Below are 23,161 nucleotides of genomic sequence, written 5' to 3' on the forward strand. Positions count from 1 at the left end.
TGTATGCTTTAGAAACTCATTTTGCACACTGAATGACAAGTTTCAAGTATGCAACTTGGTAACCAGCACTTTATTACAATGCAGTTATGGTAAAGAACGTTAAAAATATTACAAAAAATACCTTTGTCTACACGTTAAGATTTCATATATATTTCCATTACTTAACTACTTTCTAGTGCATGAGATTACAGTCTCTAATCATAACTTCTTATAATGATATAGCAATATTTAGAAGGAAAAGCCTGTAAATGTTACATAGAATACTAATACACTGGTTATACAATTTTCCTTCTGATACATTATTCTACTATATTCTTTTCTGTCTTGTTAATTTTCTGTGTACTGGTTCTAGAATTAAAACATTCATAACATCTCATTGCCATCCCTGACTTCAAGAATTCATGGAAGACAAGTGAATATGTATACAATATTAAGAAACAAAGGATACACCATAATTTTGATATCAAAAAAAAACACTCCAATAAATTATTAAACAGTTACATTAAAAGCACCTGGAGGGCACAATGAAAAAGAAAGAGACAGCAAAGGTTTGTTGCAAACAGAAGTTCATTAAACGGATGTATTTTTTTTCTTTAGTAGAATATCTGCCTGCAGTGAAAGAGACAGGAGTGATGTATACTGACATCAGGGAGTCCTTGGGTACCATCTTACAAGACATTCTCATAGACAGTGTCAGAGATACTTTTTTTCTGGGAAAAATTACTACACAGTGGATGCTGAGCTGCTTGAAAAAAAATACTCCAAGACTTACCAATACTGCATTTTCAATCAAAAAGTTTATAAGACATAGAATTCTGCTGGGTCTAGCTAAGATCAGATACAATTCAACATTTTCATTCATGACTTGGGTGACTGAATGGAGAGCACACTTACAAAATTTGCACAATGCCAAAGTATAAGGGGCTGCAAGGAAGCTGATGGATTAGAATTCAAAACTATTTTTATAAATGGGAGAAGTGGTCTGTAATCAATAAGGTGAAATTCAATAAAGACAAGTACAAAGTACTATACTGAGGCAAGAAAAAGTCAAATGCATAAACACAAAATTGAGAATAGTAACAACATCATAGAAAGACCTGGGTGTTACTGTAAACCATGTATTGAATATGAGTCAACAATATGATGCTGATGCAAAAACAGAACTCATCCTGGGACATGTTAACAGATGTGTCATATGCAAGACACCAGTAGTAATTGTTTTTCTTAACTCACCTCTCAGAAGTCTTAGTTTGGTATAGTTTAATGGGCTAGTAAAAAAAAAAAAAAAAAAAAAAAAAAAAAAAAAAGTTACAAATTGATATTTAAAAGATGGAGACTAATTGAAAAAGGGAAAGGATATATGGATATATTTGCTCTAAAAAGTAAAGGCTGATGGCAGGTGTGGTGGTGATATAACAATAAACTTCCAACATGTAGAAGGTTCTCATAAACACAGGTGCAAATGACTGTTCTTCATGACACTGAGAACTAACTAACTGGCTTCAATTGTGGCAGGAAAGGTTTAGGCTAAAATTGGAAAACCTAACTCTAAGAATAGTTATGGAAAGAAATAGATCACTAAAGATGCGGATGTGAATGATCTCCATCATTCAGGTTTTAAAGAATAAGTTATAAAAACACATCAGGGATTCTCTGTTCCTTAGAGCAAGAGACAAACTGTATGGGTTCCTGTATTTTTTTCATTCTAGCTACTGTTGTTATACTATAAAAGAAACAGAATATCTTAACTTAAATGACCTCTTTTAGTTTGATATCAAATGTTTTCATATCAAGTTCTGACAATGACTGAGTTGTCTTATCTGCAAAAAGAAATGCATGCCCTGGTGGCCTGCTGCTTGTAAGCAGTAACATCTGCAGAGAGGTTAGATCTGATGGTGACTTTGATCCAGTCTCTCAAGACAGCTTAACAAGTCTCTTGATGCCTACGGGTCTTTGATTCCAAATATTTATCTTTATTTAGATTTATTTCTGGTCACTTGCATCTGATGTTTCCCTACCGAGCTCCTCTAATACATGTCAGCTACAGAATTCAGTTGCCGCTGTTCGTGACACTTCCTGCTGGTATCACTGGCTGCCTTTAACTCTTGGCAGACTTATTTGTTACGTGAATAAATTATCTAATGCAACATCTTTGATAGTTTTACCATTCTACTGAGGCATAAACTTAAATAGATACCAATTTCATTTTAAGGATCTTGTTTTCTTAAATACTTTACTTTTGGTTCTGTGTTTTTATGTCTTTGGACACACTACAGTTTGGATCACTATACTAATCTTCACTATCCTCCAGCTACTGTGACAGTGGGATTCAGCTGTAATTACTTCTTAAAACAGATCTCATTTGTTACTTAAGACTAAATCTGTAGTGCACCAGCAAAGCTACCTACTGCTTAAAGCAGTCGTTTGTGGTAACACGAATTTGGTACTCTTAGCAATATCCTTCTGTGACATTTGAGCCACTAATCCTGGGTAGCTGAAATAATCTTTTACTACTAGCTTGCTTCCATTTGCATCCTTTTTTTTTTTTTTCTTTTGCGTACTTCTTGCTTTACAGGGGTCAGTCTTCTACCACCAAACGTACTGAGACTTACATCCAGATAAAAATGCAGTCTGTCTCATGTTCTCAGTTTTCTCATCTAAGAAATTTCATTAAAGCAAAACTGTATCATACTGAGGAGTCAAAATTAAAAATTATATATTTGAGAATACAGAATTTGCATATTTTGTTCATTTTGTTTTCTATTAAAGGTCAAGAGTGGAAGCTCCACCTCACATTTCTCCCATACACCTACTGTACTTGTGGACTAGACGTATTAATTGATATTGTCAAACAAGAACCAATATCGTTATTGACACTTTGCTCATGCAGCATTTTCCACACTTATTAATACCAGGTTGTGCAGAACAGGGTCACTGGGGGCATACACAATATCTAGATCACACGTAAGCATGAACTACAATTTATGCAGAGCACAGGCTATCTTCTTTACTCTTATGTGTTAATAGGCGTATTAACTACTATCCTAGATTGAACTGCATCCCAGTTTCTCATCCTCCAGTACCTTGTAAGCTGCCAGCCCTGTTTCACTGCAGGGAATATGGGAGAAGGAGCATCCTATGGTCTTTGAAGTACTTAACAGCTTTAAAAAGTTCATATAAAACACTACAGAACTGTCACCACACCCGTCACCACAGCCTCTGCATTTTTGTAGTCTTTGCAAGCAACTGAGCAGGAAGCATGTGTCTGGGCACGGCAGTGGTGCTTCAGTGGCAGTTCAGATGCACACTGACTTCCTGAGCCAGAAGCGTTGTTTCCTGCACACAACACACCACAAAAAAACTAGACAGCAAAGTCAGAGTTACATCAGGTACAACCCTCTGTAGAGTCAGATATTGTCACTGATGACAAAGACAAGATCCCTCTGAGTGTCGTGTCTGGCTCTTTGAGGAGAGTTCAACAAACATAGGTGGGGCGGTTCAGCACAGAAATGAGACTTTTAGAATGGGAAGTAAAACATTAATGGTAGATTTGTGACAACTTCAACCCTTATTTGGTGAGGTAATGACTAGTATAAGTGTCTTGTTGAACACGTAGAGGAGGACTTAGTCATGTGGCAACCCAGGGCATACTTCCACAACACTAGTGCTCTGGCAGCATGTTGAGATTGGAAAATCAACAGCAAGCAGGATTATTTTGGAAATGAAAACAATCACTTTGATAAGTGACAGCAGACTTCTTTCTCAACAACTTTCTCAACAGCTTTCTCAAGTATTCAAGGTCACTGAAGGGAAAAAAAAATATATACTCTTTGTATATTCAGCTCTCCGTGCTCTGGATCAAAAGGAAAGAGTAACAGTGGTGCAAACTGTTTTAGATAACTGTGGGAGACAAAGCCAATGCTGGGTGGTTTAGCAAGGTGTGTGATGCCTGGGTTTCCCACAGCTCTCTCCTTCCTGGCCATACCAACTGAAGCAGGCTGCCATTCCCCAAGTTCCCAGCACGCTGAGCTCAATGGACCACCAAGAGCCACTGGTGACTGTCTGCACCCCAACGTCCCAGCTCTTCAGCTCACTCACTGAGGCCTTTTCTATTACTGCCTCAGTTGTTGTCAAATGGTAGCCAGATGTGTGCTTGTCCAGCTCAAAGAAAAGTCACGGTCTTCTCTCAGACTTCATTCTAACCACTGCCTTCCCATTATTTATTGATTGATTTATTTATTTTATTTAACAGTAAAAAGTCTCCCTAGCTGGACAAGCAACTGTCTCAAAATTCTGAGGACGTTCATCCCAGGGATTTTCATTTCTATGTAATTTAGCACTGATGATGGTAGGTCACATACACAGCAACAGGGGCTCTCTGGTTTGGAAGAAAAAAGATGTCTGCAGAGATGTAGATCTGTCAGAAGTTAGGGACAGGAAATGACAAGCCAAGGACTCTCAGTAATAACGATAAGTAGGGCCCATAGCTCACCGAGATCAAATAGACTTTGGGTAAGGCTTTGTTTCAGTTTTCAAACTTGCAATAGCTCAGCATAGAAAAATGCACAGCAGAAAGTGATTACCCTCTTAAAGTATGCACATCATTTTTGTGCTGGATGATGTGTTTCTGGGTGGTGAAGAAGCACATCTTTGACTAAACCAGGGGAAACCCATCAATGGCTGTCCTGAAACCAATGTGCATGTTGTGTCCTTGGATTTGCTGGATAGCAGCTGTGACCTGTTGCTGTGACAAGGAATGAAGCCAGATGTCTTGAGTAACATCAGGTGATTTCCATTGTTCTATCTGAAGCTAAAATTCACTTGTACAACGTGTGACACAACGTCACTTAATGGCCAGGGTTGATACGTAAGGGGGATGGGGAGTGCATGGACCCTGTCTCAGTTGACATTACTGCATAATTTCTGTTTAGAATAAATAAAGGATTGATTCTCAGACTGAATTATTTTCTCATTACCACCACATCATTATGACATGAGAATATCCTAGGCAAACATCAGGTAAGAATCAGGTGCAATGAGTACAGAAGCGGTAGAAGGGAAGGAGCACTTCATGTTTCAAGCTTGGACAAGTTAGGGCCTTGGCTGTCAGAACTGGAACATTCATTTTTACCATTGGGTTTCATGGAGGCAGGATTCTTAACCCAATGCTGCACTGCTTGAGATCCGTCAGGTTGATACATTTGCAAAGACGTGACACAACAGAAGAATTCATTCCTTGACTTCCCACGGTGTTTTTGATAGAAGTTTTCCACAGACTCCAAGCAGGTCAAATACCTCTGAGTTGGTCCACTTGGGATCACGTGGAGCAAAGCCTAGGGAGTATGCTTGCCAAGCACATGATTTCCACTGTGGCTCTGGTCCAGGATCTGTCTGATCAGTAACACTATGTCGTCACTGAATTCTTCGAAGCTGCTGTTGTTGGAGCCAAGACAGCTTACAACAAAACACTGGATTCCAGGAAAGGCCTAAATAAAAGAGGAAAAATATGCACCCGAACCTGCATATACACAAGAAAAGTAATTTCCTGGAAATATTTGGCTTCTATAACAAAACAGTATCAAGAGGAGAAAGGGAGCAAGAAGGAACTGGCAAAAGAGCCTTTGGGCTGTCCGAAGAAGGTTCATTAGAAATGCAGATACCTGACACCTGATCTTGCACAACCCTGCCAGATTAAAATTATTCCCTCTTCTCACCACCAACACCCACCTTAAATCAAATAGAGTAGTTTTATACTAGTCCAGCATCTTATGTCTAAGGGATACAGCATTATTAATCTAACACCTGCTGCACTACCACCTGATTTACAGTTTTGTGAAGCCATCGTCTCATTACTCTCTCCACTGTTTACAGCCACTGTCCGTCCAAATGCAACCTATGTAAGTGCTGGCAGATAGTAGAGAGGTTAACCAATGAAACTGGAGCATGCAGCCAGCTGTCTCTCCCTCCCCCTTCACGCCCCCCTCTTTTTTTTTTTTTCTTTGTAAAGATATTTAGGTGTTACTCTGTTCAGCATTACAAGCCTTGCTGTGCTCAGTACAGAAATGCCTAAATACATTTAAAAATCTAAGTCAGGGTGCTAGGTAAAAAATCAATGGACACTAAGGGATTTAAAAAAAAATGCAAAAGGAAAAATAAAAAGAAATGTAAAAGGAAAGGGAGAAGAAGAAAATGGGAAAAGCAAGATTCAGGGAAGTAAATATACAGAGGAAAAAGTTGGAGAAAGTGAAGAAAATGGAATCAGGGTACTAAGTCATCAAAAGATTAGAAAAACTGAAACAAAATTGAAAACTGATAAATAGAAGAGACAGAAAGCAGCACATATGATCACAGATAATACATAATTAAAAATATTAAAAGCAATGAGATAAATAAACCTTTACAGATTAAACAAAACACTAAAAGATGCCAAGCATTAAATGAATTTTATTAGTTTGGGCTCTAATGCAAACTACCACCCTCATCTGATATTACGTCTGAGCTAAGTCTTGCCAGAAACCTCACCCTTCGGTGGGTCTCTGCTGATCCATGTGTTTCCAAGCTGTGCTCTGTTTCTGGGTGTCAACATACTTTTAAAGTTTTAACCCTTAAAGAAGGTTGTGATGAACACTTTTCGATTAATTTTTCCCTATTTCTGATAGTTTTGTTTCACCTATTTATTTCACCCAACAGCATATGGGATGCCTGTAACAATGGATATACATGTACATCATTGGATCTATTCTTCTCATGTTAAAACCAACAGGTGACTTCTGCTGACTTCTTTGAGAGCTGAAAGTGGCATGCTCAGAACACTTAAGTTGGCAGAAATAATTTCAACAGGAATGACATTTGATATTTGGGAAAGAGTAGGTGGTATAGGAAGAGTAGTGGAACTGTAGATGGCAAAGATATATAAAAACCACGATGCCCCTACTGAAACCACCTACACCACCAATATCTTTTATCTGTTATTTCTATCACACATAGTTGAGACAGCTTGCACTCTTTGCACCTTAGGGCCAGATTTTCAAAAGGACTGTACCTACGCATGAAAACAGGAATCCAGTGAAAGTTTAAAAGCTTCAGTAGGACTTAAGACACCAGTCTCTATTAAAAAAAATAGCCTTGCTAATATATTTGTTCAATCTTCGTGCAGCTTCTCATGTTTCATGAGGTGCTTGGCATTTGGGGTCCTCAGGGTCCCGCACGTGTGGCCAGGCTGTGATGCCATGACCATCTTCCATGGGATGGGCCAGGAGCTCAGCCCTATAGCCCTATGACCCTGAGCCTGCTGGAACTACACTGCCGAGGGGCTGTGCCCAGCCCTGTCCCTGCTGTCCCCTTCACCAGCTCGAGGAGCCCAGAGGAGCCAGATGCACACTGCCAGTGACCTCAGCCCCACATCTATGGCAGAGAAGGCCGTGCTTCATCTCTCTGGTTGCTACCTGATTCTGCCAGCTTGTGCTGTGTGATGACCACCGGACCATCACCAGATCCTGTAACCACCCTGGCTCTGCTCAGACATGGGGGACTGCACCCAAATGGGGGCACCACCCCACAAGAATTGGGGTCATCACCTTGGCCCTCAGCTCCCTCCCGGGGCAGCCCCATTCTTCCTGCTCCCTGACACTGTCTAGAAGGCACTGAGCTTGGGCTGAGCTGTTGGCTGTGAGATAATGCCACTTGCTCATCTGAACACAGATACGCTGGCGTTTATAATGCCATTTCCTTATGCATCACCATGTGACCTGCATGCTCAGGGCACATACAACACCTATTAACGACCCAGGCCGTTTATATTTCATATCGTTTTATTTGTCTTCAACGGAAAGGCTTGGTGTTTCCACATTTCCCTCATTCCAGAAGCCTGAATCGAAGATCCAAAGCTTTGCCACCCACACACGTGTGCAGTACCACCGCTGTTCTCCCAGATCAAACTGGCGCAGGCAGGCTGGGTCCCACAAACCCTCCGCTTCTTCCACTACGCCACGGCCAGCCCTGCCTCAACCAGCGCTCCTCAGCACCACGGCATGGCGGCCAACGGGCAGCACGAGGGCCGGCGGAGACCCTGTGGAGGAAACCAGAGGCACAACCCTCGTTTCTCTGCCTTTAACGCGCTGCTGCCCAGCCCAGCCCAGCCCAGCCCAGCCCTTCCCGTAGCACCCCGCCATCGTCTCCCTCCTCGCCCCCTCCTAGGCCGTCGCCTGAGCTCGGCCGCCCCCCGCCCTGCGCATGCGCCGCCCCCCCCGCCGCCGCGAACTACATTTTCCGGCGTGCCCCGCGCGCGGCAGCCCAGCCAATGAGCGGGCGGGGCGCCTGCGGGTAATATCCCGAGGCAGGTGTCAAGGAACCCCCCGGCACCGCGGGGAGGTCACGAGGGCCCGGGACGGGACGGGACGGGACGGGACGGGACGGGACGGGACGGGACGGGAGGGGAGGGGAGGGGACCTGAGGCGGGGGAGGGTTGCGCTCTCCTCACTTCCCGCGCGCTGTCAGTTAGGCGGGCAGCCGCCACCCGATTGGCCGGCGCCGCGCCGAGGCCCCGCCCCCCGCGGAGGACGTCAATCAGCGCCCCGAGCCCGGCTGTCAGCAGCGCGTGTGCCGAGCGCGGGAGCCGGGCCGCGGCTGGCAGGAGGGGAGGGGAGGAGCCGGGCCGGGGGGCGGCGGTTGGGCCGCGGCGGGCCCCGCCCCCGGCGCCGCGCTCCCTCCTCCCTCCCTCCCTCCTCCCTCCCTCCTCCCCCGGCCGCCCGGCCCGCGGCTGTCACTCACGGCGGCGGGCCGAGGCCGGCGGCGGAGAGGCGGGCGGCTACGCCACAGCCCCGGCGGCGGCCATTCGTGGAAAAATAGGCCGGGCCGCTCCTCCCCGCTCCGGCTGCGACCGGCCTTCTCCCCGCTACCCCCCACCCCGCCCTCCGCCGCCGCCTCCTCCTCCTCCTCCTCCTCCTCCTCCTCCTCCTCCTCCTCCTCCTCCTCCTCCTCCTTCTCCTCCCCCCTAGAGCGGCGCCTCGGCGGGGCATTAATGCGGGATGAGCGGTATGTAACCCCCTCCCTCCCGCCCTCCCTCCGCTCCTCCCTCCGCCCTTCGGCCCCCCCCAGCCCGCCCTCCCGCGGGCCCCCCCTTTTTTATTCCGTGTCCCCCCCCCCTTCCCCCCCCAACCCCTCTTACCCCGGCCTCGCTCCCCCGGCGTCGCCCCCCGCGCCCCCTTTCTTCTCGTCCTCCTGCGTGCCCCCTTTCTTCGGCAGCCCTCCCTCCCGTGCGCATCCCTCCCTCCTTCATTCCTCCTTTCCTCCCTCTTTCCCTCCCATGCACAGCCCTCCTCCTGCCCCCTGAAGCATCGACGGCCACTCAGTGGCCGTCGATGCTTCAGGGGGCAGGAGGAGGAGGAGGGTTGTGGGTGGTTTTCTCCCGCTGTCTCCGGGAGAAGGAAACCAAACCTCCCCTTTCTGGGTGTTAACTCTCCAGCCCCCATGGGTTGGGTTTCAAACCACGTTTCTCAGGACTCGCTCTTTTGTAACGATGGCTTGCGCCGTTGTTTTCCTGGGGAGGTGCGGGCCAGAGGCTGGGAAGCGAAAAGGGATGTGCTCGTAGGGTTTGTTGTTGTAGGAATGGAGGTGAATAATTAACCTGTTACGCTTGATATATTTTTTTTTTTGCAGATCAAAAGAAGGAGGAAACTATGCCCACAGAGGGAGAGAAATCTCCCGAGGCAGAGAATAACAACAATAATAATAAAAAAGGGAAAACTGGAGGCTCGCAGGTAAAGCACACACACACACCCGAGTAGGGAAGTGCCCAAACTATTAGCATTTAAAATGAAATGTTCAGCTAACAGTGTTTCCTGCTCAGGGCATCTTTCTTTGGGCTGGATGAAATGTAGTTCTTTGGGTACAGTATTTTTACTGCCTGGACATGTTTTTTGATCGTGTTTTACAGCGATCAGATGCTTCCCATGTAACTGAGATCTTTTTTTTTTAAATTGTCCTTAGTATAGGAAAAAAAGACTGGAGTGAGGAAGTGGTTGAGGTCCTGGCTGTCACATACTCATTGATAACTGCTGGCCTATACTTAAAGATTATTTAAAGAAACATGCACTTCCTTATTCAGAGCTGTATCATTGGTCTTTATATGCAGAAACATACTTAGGTCTGTTTCCTGTGCAAATCTTAACGCTTACTCCTGGTGATCAGTACTGGTACTCTTCTCCTGAATCTGTTCTCTTTTCTCTCCCTATGGATAGGATTCCCAGCCTTCACCTCTTGCTTTGCTAGCAGCCACTTGCAGCAAAATAGGAACTCCTGGTGAGAATCAAGCAACTGGACAGCAGCAGATCATTATAGATCCAAATCAAGGTTTGGTGCAGCTTCAAAATCAGCCGCAACAGTTAGAATTAGTAACAACTCAGCTTGCTGGGAACTCTTGGCAGCTTGTTGCTGCTGCTCCTCCTGCTTCAAAAGAAAATAATGTTGCTCAACAAGGATCTTCTGTTGCCTCAAGCGCAGCAAGTCCCTCCAGTAGTAACAATGGAAGTACATCTCCTTCAAAAACCAAATCGGGCAATTCTTCTGCAACGACCCCTGGGCAATTTCAAGTCATTCAAGTACAAAATCCAGGCGGTAGTGTCCAATACCAAGTGATTCCACAGATTCAGACAACAGAAGGTCAACAAATTCAAATTAATCCCTCTAGTGCTACTGGTATACAAGACATACAGGGTCAAATTCAGCTTATTCCTGCGGGCAATAATCAAGCTATTCTCACAGCTTCAAACAGGACAGCTTCGGGGAATGTTATTGCTCAAAACTTAGCAAATCAGACGGTCCCGGTCCAAATCAGGCCTGGTGTTTCTATACCGCTGCAACTGCAAACTATTCCTGGTACTCAGGCACAAGTTGTAACAACTTTACCTATAAACATTGGTGGAGTAACCCTAGCCTTGCCTGTGATAAACAATGTGGCAGCAGGAGGAGGCTCAGGTCAAGTTGGACAGTCTTCGGAGAGTGGAGCTTCCAATGGAAGTCAGCTAGCGTCGACGCCTGTCACTACTGCCTCTGTTAGTTCAATGCCAGAATCTCCTTCCTCATCGTCCACTTCTACAACCACTGCCTCAACATCTCTAACTAGCAGTGACACATTAGTGAGCTCTGCAGAAGCAGGCCAGTACACGAGCACAGCAGGCAGCAGTTCGGAGCAGACAACTGAAGAACCTCAAACCACCGCGACGGACTCTGAAGGCCAGAGCTCTGGTCAGCTTCAGTCCAATGGACTACAGAACGTACAGGATCAGTCAGGTTCTCTTCAGCAGGTCCAGATTGTAGGTCAGCCTATTCTACAGCAGATCCAGATCCAGCAGCCTCAACAGCAGATTATTCAGGCCATTCCTCCCCAGTCATTTCAGCTCCAGTCAGGGCAAACTATACAGACCATCCAGCAGCAGCCTCTGCAGAATGTTCAGCTGCAGGCAGTAAGTCCGACTCAGGTGCTCATCCGGGCTCCAACTTTAACACCATCGGGGCAGATCAGTTGGCAAACTGTACAGGTTCAGAATCTGCAAAGCCTTTCAAACCTTCAAGTTCAAAATGCTGGGTTGCCCCAACAACTAACCATTACCCCTGTGTCTTCAAGCAGTGGCACAACCATTGCTCAGATTGCACCAGTGGCTGTTGCTGGTACCCCAATCACACTGAATGCTGCCCAGCTTGCTTCAGTACCTAATCTCCAAACAGTAAGTGTTGCCAACCTGGGTGCTGCCGGTGTTCAAGTTCAAGGAGTTCCAGTTACCATTACCAGTGTTGCAGGTGAGTGGTCTGACAAAGTGGTGGGATTTTTCGTATTTTTTATTTTTTACTTTTACTGTTGCAAGAATAACAGATCATCTTTAACACTTCTATACTTCTATACTTAATACTTCTATAAGGCTTTTCTTTGGTAATAAACTTGAAACCCCTAACTGCGAGAAAATACCTTATCAATGAAATTCAAATTTCAAAATAGTTGACGCTTCTAAACATTGATGAAACTAGTAAAACCCACTCAATTGAAGTAGAACTACTTGTATTTGATAAACTATTTTTCAGTGACCCTTTTCTCCATCTTATTAAAACCTTTCAGGCTTTGGGAGGGAATGTGATACTCGACTACTAGAGCTTTGATATGTTGATTTTATATATAAATTGTATACCATTATATTTCATACTATATATAAAAATATGAAATATAATGATATATAACATAAATATGTATTATTATAAGTATATATTATATTTATATTATATATGAAATATAATGATTACATATATGTGTGTTTGTATATATATACACAATATATATATGTATATATGTGTGTGTGTATATACAATATAATATATAAACAAAAGCCAGCAACACAAAAACTTTTTTCAACCAGGCAATACTCCTTATTTCTGCATAGGGGATGTAGGATGAGGAAGGTGGCAGTATGTGAACTACGAAATCCTGGGTCATGACATGCATTTGTATGTAACTACATTATACTCTGTACTAGCTCATAAAGCTGTTCCCTCAAAAGTCCAAATATTGCAGAGAGATTTGAATGGAGTAAGGTATGCTTACACACAGCGTTGATCATGTGACTTATTTTAATTTAAAAACAAACAAACCCGCTTGTAACCACCTCGGTGCTTGATGATGAGCTCCTGACGTGTATTATGAAATGCCTGTGTGGTTATGCTGGTCTATTAGTTGTGGAAAGAGCTGCTAAAAGGTTCTAGGCTGGAATAAAGAACTTAGTTCTAAAATAAATTCACTACAAGGAGTGCAGTGACCCATAAGGGCAACTCTGTATGTAAAACTTGCAAACTTTTAGTATTATAGATAAAATTTGAGGGCCTCTTCACCGGTTTGATAACTGCTTACAAGAGCTTGGTTTAACTCCATAAGAGCAAAAGGCTTCTGTTGTATTAGTTTTAATAAAAACTCATATATTTACAGTAACTCAACTGTAGTAGTCAGTTTTTAATACAAAACTGTAAGAAAAAATGTGTTTACTGTCCAGTCAACATGAAAAATGTTAGTATCATATTGACTCTTAATCTGTTTTATATAATCATGTGCTAAGATGAAAAACGTTTAACTGGGCGAGGGATTGTTCAGCTAAACAGAAGTACTTCCAAGGAAACTAAACGTACTTTGACAATGAGAAATTTGCTATTGGGAGAATTTTGTCTGCTACAATGCTCTCCAGCATTTGATGGAACACGGAAATGCTAAGGGTTGTGTTGGATGATTTAAACTTTCCTTACTTAAGGAACGTTACAGTGATGTTAATCAGGGTTATCTGAATTAAAAACTTGACCTTGTGTTTGGCTGTAATAGTTCAAAAATAATTGTAGGCTCACTGGAGCTGACCAGCTGCTACAACGTCTTGCAGTCTAATTTGTCTTGGAAAATTGTCCTTGATGGGAAAGTGCAGGTTGGCTACTGTTAGACAAAAGTGCCTACTTTGGCAGGGGACAAAGGAATGGAAAGCCTGCTTTGGAAGCAGCTGAGATTTGGGAGTGTGGGAAAAATCTTCCTACGTGCTGTTCTCTTCTGCTTCCCTGCTTACTGATGGCTTACAACTGTGGCAGTTCAGACAAGAAATTCTGAATATCATCTTGCTCAGTTACCTTGTCTGCACCTCTGACTGCATGTGATGTCTTCTGGAGAATAGAGGGATTGAGATTTGTTACTGAGCAAGGGGAATGAGTCAGAAGTATGCTTCTGGAGAAGCCAAGCCTTACTCATAAAGGGTTCATATGTTACCTAAACTTAAACTGTATGACCGCTGAATTCCCCTCCGCCTTCCTCCCCACCCCTATGCCCAGGTAAGCTGCTTCTGTAGGGTTTTTAATTTTATACTAGCAGCAGTGAGTCCATCAATCATTCCTCCGTGTATGAGGTACTATTTATGTTCCCCAAGACTTAAGGTTATGGAGATAGAACTTCAAGAATGTGAGAGAGAAATAAAAGAAGGAAATCATAACTTCTCTGCCTCTCCTGTAAAACTTCTGATCGCTATTCCGAGAGCATGGAAAGGAGAGCAGAGAGCATGATGTTCAGTCCTTGTGTTAATGCTAGAATAAGTGTTCAAGGAAGAAATGGTTACAAAATAGAAAATTAGAAACATGCAAAAGTCTAAACTTTACTTGCCAATTATAAGGGAAAAGTTGTCTTGTTCAGGGCTATTAGTTTCCTCAGATTCACTGTTGTGTTGGTTTTATTTTAAATTATTTTTGCTATTATTGTTACTGGACGTCTTCAAAAAAAATAAACTGCTCAGTTACCTCAACATCTGCAGACTGATATTTCCATTCTCTTTCCTGCAGTACCTGAGCTTGTCAATGTGAACTCTTTTTGTACGTTAATTGAACTCTCCAAAAGTGGATCATTCACTACAAATGAGCAGTGGAAGTAGGTGTTAGAAATAAGGAGTACATAGGATGTCCAGAAAGTGTCAGGGAAGAGATGGAGTGAAGGATTCAACCCTTCCATTGATTCAGGTGCTCTAGCCTTGTTAGGACAAAAAAAAAAAGTTTTTTTGTCCTTTGAGCAAGCTCAACTGATAAAGCCAGCCAAGTTTCAGGGGGAACCAAAAAAAAAAAAAAATTGTAATAAGTAGCTGTCGGAAACAACTGTTCTTTTATTTGTGCCATATGTTTTTCATGGACATTGTTTTTTCCTAGTTATTCTTACAAATGGGTAATTTAGGTGCCTTTTTATTAGTTTTTCAGTAATAAATGAAACAAAGCAATAGAACTCTAATTGCAAATAATAAGTTGTGGCTTAAAATTCTTATGGAAATGTTAAGCTATAGAACTATGTTGGGAAAGCCTATTTAGGCATTTTTTGTTTTTCTTTTGTTTTTTGTTTTTTGTTTTTTGTTTTGGCTTAACAGATTCTAAATTCCAATAGAGACAGATCTCACATTGGGAAGAAAAATACTTACATCTTCGAGTAAATGATGTATTTTGGTTTGCTTTTTTATAACCTTTGTTATTCTGCTTACTGTCCTAAGGTGTGTAGGCTCTACGGTAAACCAAGAAAGATGAAAAAATGTTTGGTGTGCTTTTTCTTTCGTAGTTGTTCAATTTTTAAGCTAAAATCTCGAACAGGTTGCTACTGGTAGGTACCACGCTTTCAGCTGTACGTTGTGCGTGGTCAAAAAGGAAGGCAAAAGCAGAGTTCTCCTCATGTCTTTTCATTTTCAGACCCACAGGAGAATTCATTCAGTATCAGTGATGCAGAAGGAAGATAGTTTTTTCTACTGTGAGGGGGACTGAGAGCTGGCACAGATTGCCTGGAGAGGTTGTGAAGTCTCCACGGATGGAGACACTCAAGCCCCATGGTCCGGGGCAGCCAGCTCAGGTGCCCTTGCTCGAGTGAAGGTTGGACCAGGTGGCTTACAGAGCTTGCTTCCAGCCTGCACCACCCTGTGATTCTGTGAAGCTCTGCAGAGAAGATGTACAAAGTGTCAGTCAGAAGAATAATTGAAAATATAGGGGCAAATGGAGGGGGGTATGAAGAGAATCTGGATTGAGGAGGATAAAGAAACTAAGTGAAGTGCTAATCAAACAATAGACTACCTAAAAGCAGCTGTGTTTACTTTAACATGTAGGGATCTACAAATACCTGCCTGGCTATGAGGTCAGTACCTGTTGTGGACTTTAAACAAGATAATTCTGTGCAAAGTAAACTGCGTTTTTTCTGTACTATAAGAATTAACAGTTGTTTTATACATGATTCCCCATGGAATGGAATAATCTTTTGTGTCATTTGGATGTAAGATAGATGGTGACATCCCAAATTTACCCCATATAACTTTGGGGACAAGCAGGTGCTAGATTGCTTTTCTCTTTTTCTCTTGCCTTTCTTTAAAGCTTCTGCTGTGATAGGTGTAAAATCAAGATCAAGGATTCCTCTCTCTTCTTAAAATAGGGTAGCTTCTACCTTTTTAAAGCATATTTTTATGCCCTCTTAATTGTCAAGATGTGTTAATTGACAAAAGTGAGTCTGTGGAAGGAACTTGTAGTACAAGACGATTCTAAGAAAATAGAGTTCATAAAACAATTTCCTTTTGGTGGGCTAAAGGTTTTTTTGTCCCTCCAACACATTGATCTTGAAGTATGTTTGCATTAGGAGTAGCACAAATCATGAATATTTTTGTGGGTGCTAATGAATATGGAGTGAAATAAAACGTCTGATTTTATTAAGACAAGTTACAGACAAACCATGAATATGCAGCATTTCATTACAATGTAAGGGATTTGTGTGCCCCCTGTTCTTACACAGGGGTCTTCAGAAGAGGTAGTAAGCTGCTTTTTCATTTTTTTTTATCATTTTTGCTCACATTGGAAATATATTGATTTTTGTCCTCATGGTGGAAACAATGGCTTTTCAGAATTCCCTGTTTCTTATGAAGAAAAAATAGTAATAGATCAGCGTTGTTTACCTCTCGAAATAATTTTGTTATGTGACAATGGTGTTTAGCTCTCCTTATATGGGATGTTTTTGTTTTAAAAATAGTGAGAAATATTACTTGTATTGTATACAAGTGTTTGGTCCAAGCTTTGTTAGTTGATTTAAGCAAGAGTCCCCAGATCCCACCACGTTGCAACTCAAGTGCAAGCCATTTTAACCCATGAGCATTGGCACGGCCTGAATTATGGGGAATCTGGAGTTCATCCACCTAAATAACATGGAAGAATGACTAGTGTTCAGTTTGCGGCCTGGCAATACTGCAGCTGGAGAGTTTTAAGAGTCTTCTGCAGGGATGTGCAGAAGGGGATTCTAAAACAGTTGGTAATGACCATGAAGTCCAATACTTAGTGTTCTCATTAGGGGACGTCTTAACATGTAATTGTCCTTCTTTCATACCCTATAGTATATAATATGAGTTACTAAGGCTTTTTTCTCTTTCTTTTTGGCCAGATACTTTCATTGTTCTACTGTTACTAGTTACACAATTTGGTAGTACCTCCAGGTCTCTTCCTGTCATGTACTTCTCAAATTTGTCAGCATCCATCTTCAGCTTGTTTTTCAGGCTTTCTCTTCCCTTTGCTTCTTCATTAACTCTTCTTGTGTGAGTCATTAATTCTGACTTGCTGTTCAAATGCTGAAGAGACTGGTAACAAAATGTAAATGTTCTGCTTCAGACTTCGCAAGGGAGTTTAAAGAATTTGTTAAAATGCTTCAAACAGGAATAAAATAATAGTCCCAAACTACATGCATATAATCTATGAGTTAAAGGAGTTTCTGACTAAATATTTAGTTTCTGACCATGTCTGATGCTGACTACATGCAAGAGTAATGGGTTTTCTGAGGTACGGTTCCCACCCTTCAATGATCAGCAGCTCAGGTCTTCATGAGTCACAAGTGCTATATTTTTTTTTAGTACTTAATAATCTCTAGATTACTTTTCTTCCATGGATTTGCTTTTTTTTGAGTCTGTGTAAATTTTTGACATGTTTATTACTTGTCTGCAGTAAATGCAGTGTCTCAGTTGTGTAAGACATTTTATTTAATGTTCTCAGACCACTCTATTATGAGAAATTAAATTGATTCACCTTAGTACCACTCATGATCTTCTATTATCTCTGCCATTTTTGATATTATGATAGTTATTGTCGGAAGGTGTTTAGCCTGAAGTCTTAGAATTTTACACTTAAGCCATCAAATGAAAGAAAAGCATCTTCTTTACAGTGTAATTGGTGGCTCTCCTTGCTCTTGTTGATGCAACAGTGGGTACATGTAGAATTAGAACTCAGTAAGTTGAGTAGCTAAGCAAGGAGAGATGTCTGCAGGTGGTGACAAGGTGAAAAGGGTTCAAAATATCCACTGTGTATAGAAGCAAACTGGCAAAGGCAATTGCCATGTGTTGAAGTCAGAGAAGCTAAAGGGTGGTGGCCCTGTGAGGAGGTTTTCTGAACAACATCCAGTGCTTCTGTGGATGCTCATTGGCAAGTGAGCTGTGGGAAATACCTGGGAAGAAACTAGCTGCAAAGCTATGGAGCCTGCAGTGGAAAAAAGTATGAAGAACAGGGCTATTTTGTGCAAAAACAGAACAAATACAGGAGTTCTGCTTAGTTCTTGCATTTTTTTTTTTTGTTAGTTTGCATTTTGAGACTATAGTTGGAAAGTGAATAGCAATTTAGTGTAGTTCTTCCAAAGTCATGAAAGGTCATTCGCAGCTCTTCTCAGGTTGCCTTCATCTGAGAATTGTTGCAGAATCACAGAGTTCTAAATATTCTAGCACCCACATTCTTTTCAAATGCTTCAGAGTAATTAAAAGTACTTAGTCTTCCAACAACAAAATTACTCTGTTTGTGGGATTTTCTTAAACTGAATTTCAAAACAGTGGCAGAAACAGTTTAACAACAAACTGTGCTGGTGACAGCAAACACTTGTCTAGGTGATGGCAGCTTTAAAATCAAGTGTCAATATTCTGTTGTAAACTTGATGTGTAAGGTGTACACAATCTTCCTATTCAGCTAACTGGAGAATCACCTGGTAAAAATGCCTCAGTAAAATAAGCCTTTGCCTTGCCTGTCAGTGGCAAGGCATGACAGTTTTTGCTTCCAGGGAAAGGAGGAAGGGGAAGTATTTCAAGTACCAGCTTTGGTCATAATTGCAAGGTGAAACAGGTTTCTAATGAGCCATTTCTATGCTATCAATTTGAAGAATTAGATGCAAGTTCTTAAGCTCTTCAAAGTAGAGCATTAGTAAAACCATTTCCCAGTTAGAGTATGTGGTCTTACAAAAACATTTGAGTGTTATGGGTTCTCTAAGAATATCAGTTTTTGCCCTCCCTTCTCTAGTTCCCTGTTGCCAAGAATCAGAATACGTAGAGCAGGAAATCAAAAGGCAGAACTTTCTTGTTCAGCAAATGTCAAGCAAGCACATGCTTATGAGTGATGCTGCACGTCTTCATCACCTTGTTAGTATTTAATTGTTTTTGTGTTTTTAAGAGTGCTTGGATCAATGCTAAGCTAACCTAATTGCTCCTGGAAAGGAGAGAGATTGTAAATATGCTTCCCCCACTCCTGTTTTTAATACCTTCCTCAGTGTAACATGCATTATATTATGATATACTTAGTTTCATGTGATTTTGGTAGTGGTAGAAGTGAGAAATTCTCACTGTTCTAACGTATTAAAAATGTTGGATGTTAATGATTATTTCTTACAATCTAACTCACATAATGGGAGATCATGTTCCAAGGTGAATGGTTAATTTTGAGTATGAACAGTATTGTTGAAACACAACTAAACTTCTTAAATAGTTTGCAATTTGATAGATAAAAGTTAATAAAAGTTTTATTCATATGCTGTAGTGTAGTAGTTGGGACTGCATATGAAATGTAATTTTCATGATTATTTTGCTCTTGTCATTAAACTTTCACCAAAACAAGCTCCAGACATCCACAATCTCCTGAGAAGCTTAGCATTTCAACATCTGTTTAGGTTAGTTTGGGGTATCATTTCTTCAGATTTCTGCATTCATCCATTCTTAGAAATGAATAGAGTTTGTGGTATTTAGTACTACTGACAGTGGCTAATAGTCATATACCTTGATCAACCAGTCTTTAAACCATGTTATCCCAACGTGCATAATTAGTCTTGCTAGACTGGCAGACTAATATCATTCTCGTGTAAAGAAAACATCCGGTTAATATCCTCCTGCCAAAAGCAACTTGGCACACATCTTAGGTACAAGTCTGGCTTTCCTTAATCATAGAACGGTTTCAGGTGATGTGACCACTCTTGCTTTGAGTTTCTTCTGATCTTTTTTCAAAGTTTTTTTTTTCTGAACTCTAAGAGATATGTGCCTTGTTTGTGTTGTTTCCTTGGCTGTTGGGAAGCTACTCTGTGTAAAATATCAAGTTTTTCAATTTGTTCTAAACCAGAAAGGAAGAGCAGGTGATATCAAACATACTTTTTTTTTTTTTTTTTACAGGAGTGATTATGTTACAGAAGAGCTGGAAGAACTGCTGAGGGTTTTGATCTTAGAGAGTTACATGGCCTTTATAAGATATATAGCTCTCTTGTAATCTTGCTAGAGCCTTTATCAGGCAAGACCAGTTGTTTCAGCTTTAATAAACAAATTAATCTTTATCGCTAGCATTTCTTAATTCTGAACAAATTATCAAATGATACATGACTTAGACAGGAAGTTAGCTGACTTCAAAACTAGGCTGTTGAAAGAATTTTCCATTTTCCAAACTCCTGTGCATAGCATCATATTTATTTTTATCTCAATCAATATGAAGATAGCATTTCATGTAGCCAAAATGTTTATTTCGAGGACATTTGTAAACCTAGTCAAGTGTGGACTTGAAAGCGTAAAATATGTCAACCATCTAAACTGTAGTTAAAAGCAAACAAAAAGACAATACTGAAACCTTAGTTTGGGTTTTTGTTTATTTTATTGTTTTTTCTTTCTCCTGTCAGCCTCCTTTCAAGATCAGGCAATTTCTATTTCCATGGTAATATACAGAAGTTGAACTGAGGTGCTGAAAAACAGACTTCCTAGAAATCCCAGAAAGCAGTATTTTGATTTCTGTATGTCAGAACTGTGTAGGATGTGTATGTAACTTCTTTACGGTTACAGTTTGGGAGGTAGTCAGCTCTTCTAGTCAGGCTGTAGAGACTAATAATCAACAAGGTTCTTGCCTTATCCCCATTTCAAGGTAAAGGGGAAGAGATGGAAAAAAGAACAGAACCAAGCTCTGTTGTGGCTAAAACCTGTAAAATAACTTGAGAGTTGGGATGGGATGATAGAGTAGAGGCAGATGCTCAGTAAAAATAAACTTTAAAAGCTACATTTCTTATATCTACAGCTAGTTCCATGCAGTGCACCTAACATTCAACAGCACACTTGGTAGTTGGATTTTCAGTTATCTATCTGCTCTAAGGTTCAATATACAGGGAGCTACTTACTTTCATCCGCAGAGGAGTGTTCTCAAACACTTATCCTAAATGCACTTTTCTATTTGACCTCTTAATACAGGAGAAAAACATAATTATTTTTTTTGAAAGGACCTTAGCAGTAAGATAAAGTGTTTTTTGCTGTTTCCAGCTCCTTTAAAATATCTAAAAACTGAACATATTTTATTTCTAATTGAAGCCTATTAAAATCGCAGCAACAATCCCGAACAATTAGTTATTGCCTTGCTTTGACTGAAACGTCTACTTGGTTGTGCAAGGCTAAATTTTGTGAAAATATAGGTCCATGTCTGTTTCCTTGTATTGTTCCCGTATAGATCTTTTTGTGTTGTATTTGTGAGAGCTCTTTGCAGAGTTTAATAATAAAGAGAAAATAGGCTTTCAATTAAAGGTAATGCAAGCTGGAAAAAAAATTTGTCTGAAAATACTAAGTTGACTTCAGGCTGTCCTAATGCACTTGTGAAAAACCTTAAATTTTTCGAAAAGTTATTAAAGTACTTTCATGAAACTCCTTGGTAGTTGTTTTGTTTTTCTGTGTTGCCACTATGATTCTTGCACAAAAGAAAAAACAATACATTTTTTTAAGGTGTTTAAAACTCTACAACTTTTTTCTGCCTTAATCCTCATGCTTCTTAGTAGTATTTTTCACAAAAGCTAAGTTTATTTGTGATGCTGGTTAGCAACTTTTGAACAAACCATCCCATCTGACGTGTGAAGAAAAGTCTCTTGAGGAGACGATAGATTCCTATGAATATTGTTCAAGTCAGAAACAGGGAAAAATAGAAACTTGCTGCAATGTCCCTGTAGGCAGTAGAAAAGAAATCAATCTACTTGATACTGCAGTTTGTAGTGGAAATTGTAGTAGCATCTGGACACAATGTGTTGTGACAACCGACATTTCCTCCAGTAGTTGGTTGGATCCAATTCCTTTCTCTACTCCAAACTGCTCTTCTCTGAACACTGTGTGGGTCCATTGCATCAACCCTTGAGAAGTTCCTATTCTGGGAAATATTTCCCCTGACATATATCATTTCTTTATCAAACCTTTTATAAATTACTACTTCAGGACAAAAGAGAAGTCTGCATTGTCTACATAATGTTTAAGTGTCATCAAATCCCATTGTCTTCTGTATCAATATTGAAACTCACTGTTGTCTTCACATTATGTTTATTTTTAAAGCATGATTTTTTCATCTCATTCTTCAGCATGAAACTTTTCCAGCAGGTGATGTTAAAGATCATCTTTTCCAACTATATTGCACTGAGATGTTTAAAATTTAAAATCCTGGCTGATCTTAAATTGTCATTTTTCAAGCGAAATAGTAGGCGAAAGAATGTTTGCAAGCTGACTGCAGTTAAAGTATGCAGAGAGGGGAAAGGAGCTGAGACCTCTTTTTTCCCCATTCTTTTCTATCAGTAAGTTATTTAATGGGCAAGTTGGTGTGTCAGCTCCAGCACTTGTAGAACTTTGAAACTTTGCAGCTTGTTATTACTTTTACTTACATGTCCTCTAGTAATATACATAGAGATATGGGTGTCAGTTGCAACTATCTCTTTCATTTTTAGAATACATAGTTAAACAAGTTTTTGTTTTTTTAACATTAGCCAGTCTGGGTCCATGTACATTTTGCAAAGCATTCCGCAGCTTTTGCAGTAAGGTGTATGATACGGAGATATCTCTCATTAATGCTGACATCTCTGTGACTGCAGAATGCTGGCTGCACAACAGCAACAGGAACTCAGTGTTAATTGTTTTGGGGAACTGAGTGATAGAAACTAGAAGTGTCCTTTTCTTGTCTTAATTTCTCTTCTGTCCAAGATCCTTTTTTTTTTAAAGCTTGACTCCAGTGACTTCTGTGGATTGTCAAAGTACAGCCTTTTCCGCATCCACCATACTTGTCTCAAAGAGTAGTTTTTCATTCTTACTGCATCAGGTGAACAAGAACAGTGTGATAGGAATGCATGTGCAATGTGTAGTAAAAGGAAACTTTTTGATTTAGACTGACCATGGATGGCCGAGCCTAATGACAATGATTTTCAGTTGTAGATCACTCTGTAGCAAAGTCGCTCTACAGGAAGGTGTTCCTTAGGTTGTATACATTAGCTTTCTTTGTCATTTGGGTTGTGTTACGGGAGCTCTTATTTTGCAAGATAGCTTTGAAAACTAAAATTGATATGTATTCTTATGATATTTGGCTTTATAGG

The 23,161-nt window shown here is 40.9% G+C and overlaps 1 protein-coding gene and 1 long non-coding RNA gene across 6 annotated transcripts in view; one reads left to right on the forward strand and one right to left on the reverse strand.

The window, feature by feature from the left end:
- On the reverse strand, positions 1-9,250 carry LOC311430885. Of its 3 annotated transcripts, none has more exons than XR_014689098.1 (3): positions 9,167-9,250; positions 7,043-8,068; positions 1-5,486 (listed from the first exon to the last, which is right to left on the reverse strand). It is a non-coding gene; the product is annotated as an uncharacterized lncRNA (long non-coding RNA). The 3 variants fall into 3 exon arrangements; XR_014689099.1 differs by lacking the exon at positions 9,167-9,250 and adding an exon at positions 8,770-8,896; XR_014689100.1 differs by lacking the exon at positions 9,167-9,250 and adding an exon at positions 8,449-8,644.
- Positions 8,897-23,161, forward strand: part of SP4 (Sp4 transcription factor) — a 25,106-nt gene continuing 10,841 nt past the window's right edge. The window contains exons 1-3 of one of the 3 annotated variants that reach the window (XM_084507812.1): positions 8,897-9,033; positions 9,658-9,758; positions 10,239-11,796. In XM_084507812.1, the coding sequence (XP_084363938.1) occupies positions 9,027-9,033; positions 9,658-9,758; positions 10,239-11,796 (1,666 nt within the window). In that variant the 5' untranslated portion in view covers positions 8,897-9,026. Of the gene's footprint in view, positions 9,034-9,173; positions 9,255-9,431; positions 9,547-9,657; positions 9,759-10,238; positions 11,797-23,161 lie in introns of those variants that run through there. The other 2 variants (XM_084507814.1, XM_084507813.1) reach the window with 2 other exon arrangements.

The sequence above is a fragment of the Aythya ferina genome (assembly GCF_964211825.1).
Source record: "Aythya ferina genome assembly, chromosome: 2".
NCBI lineage: Eukaryota > Metazoa > Chordata > Aves > Anseriformes > Anatidae > Aythya > Aythya ferina.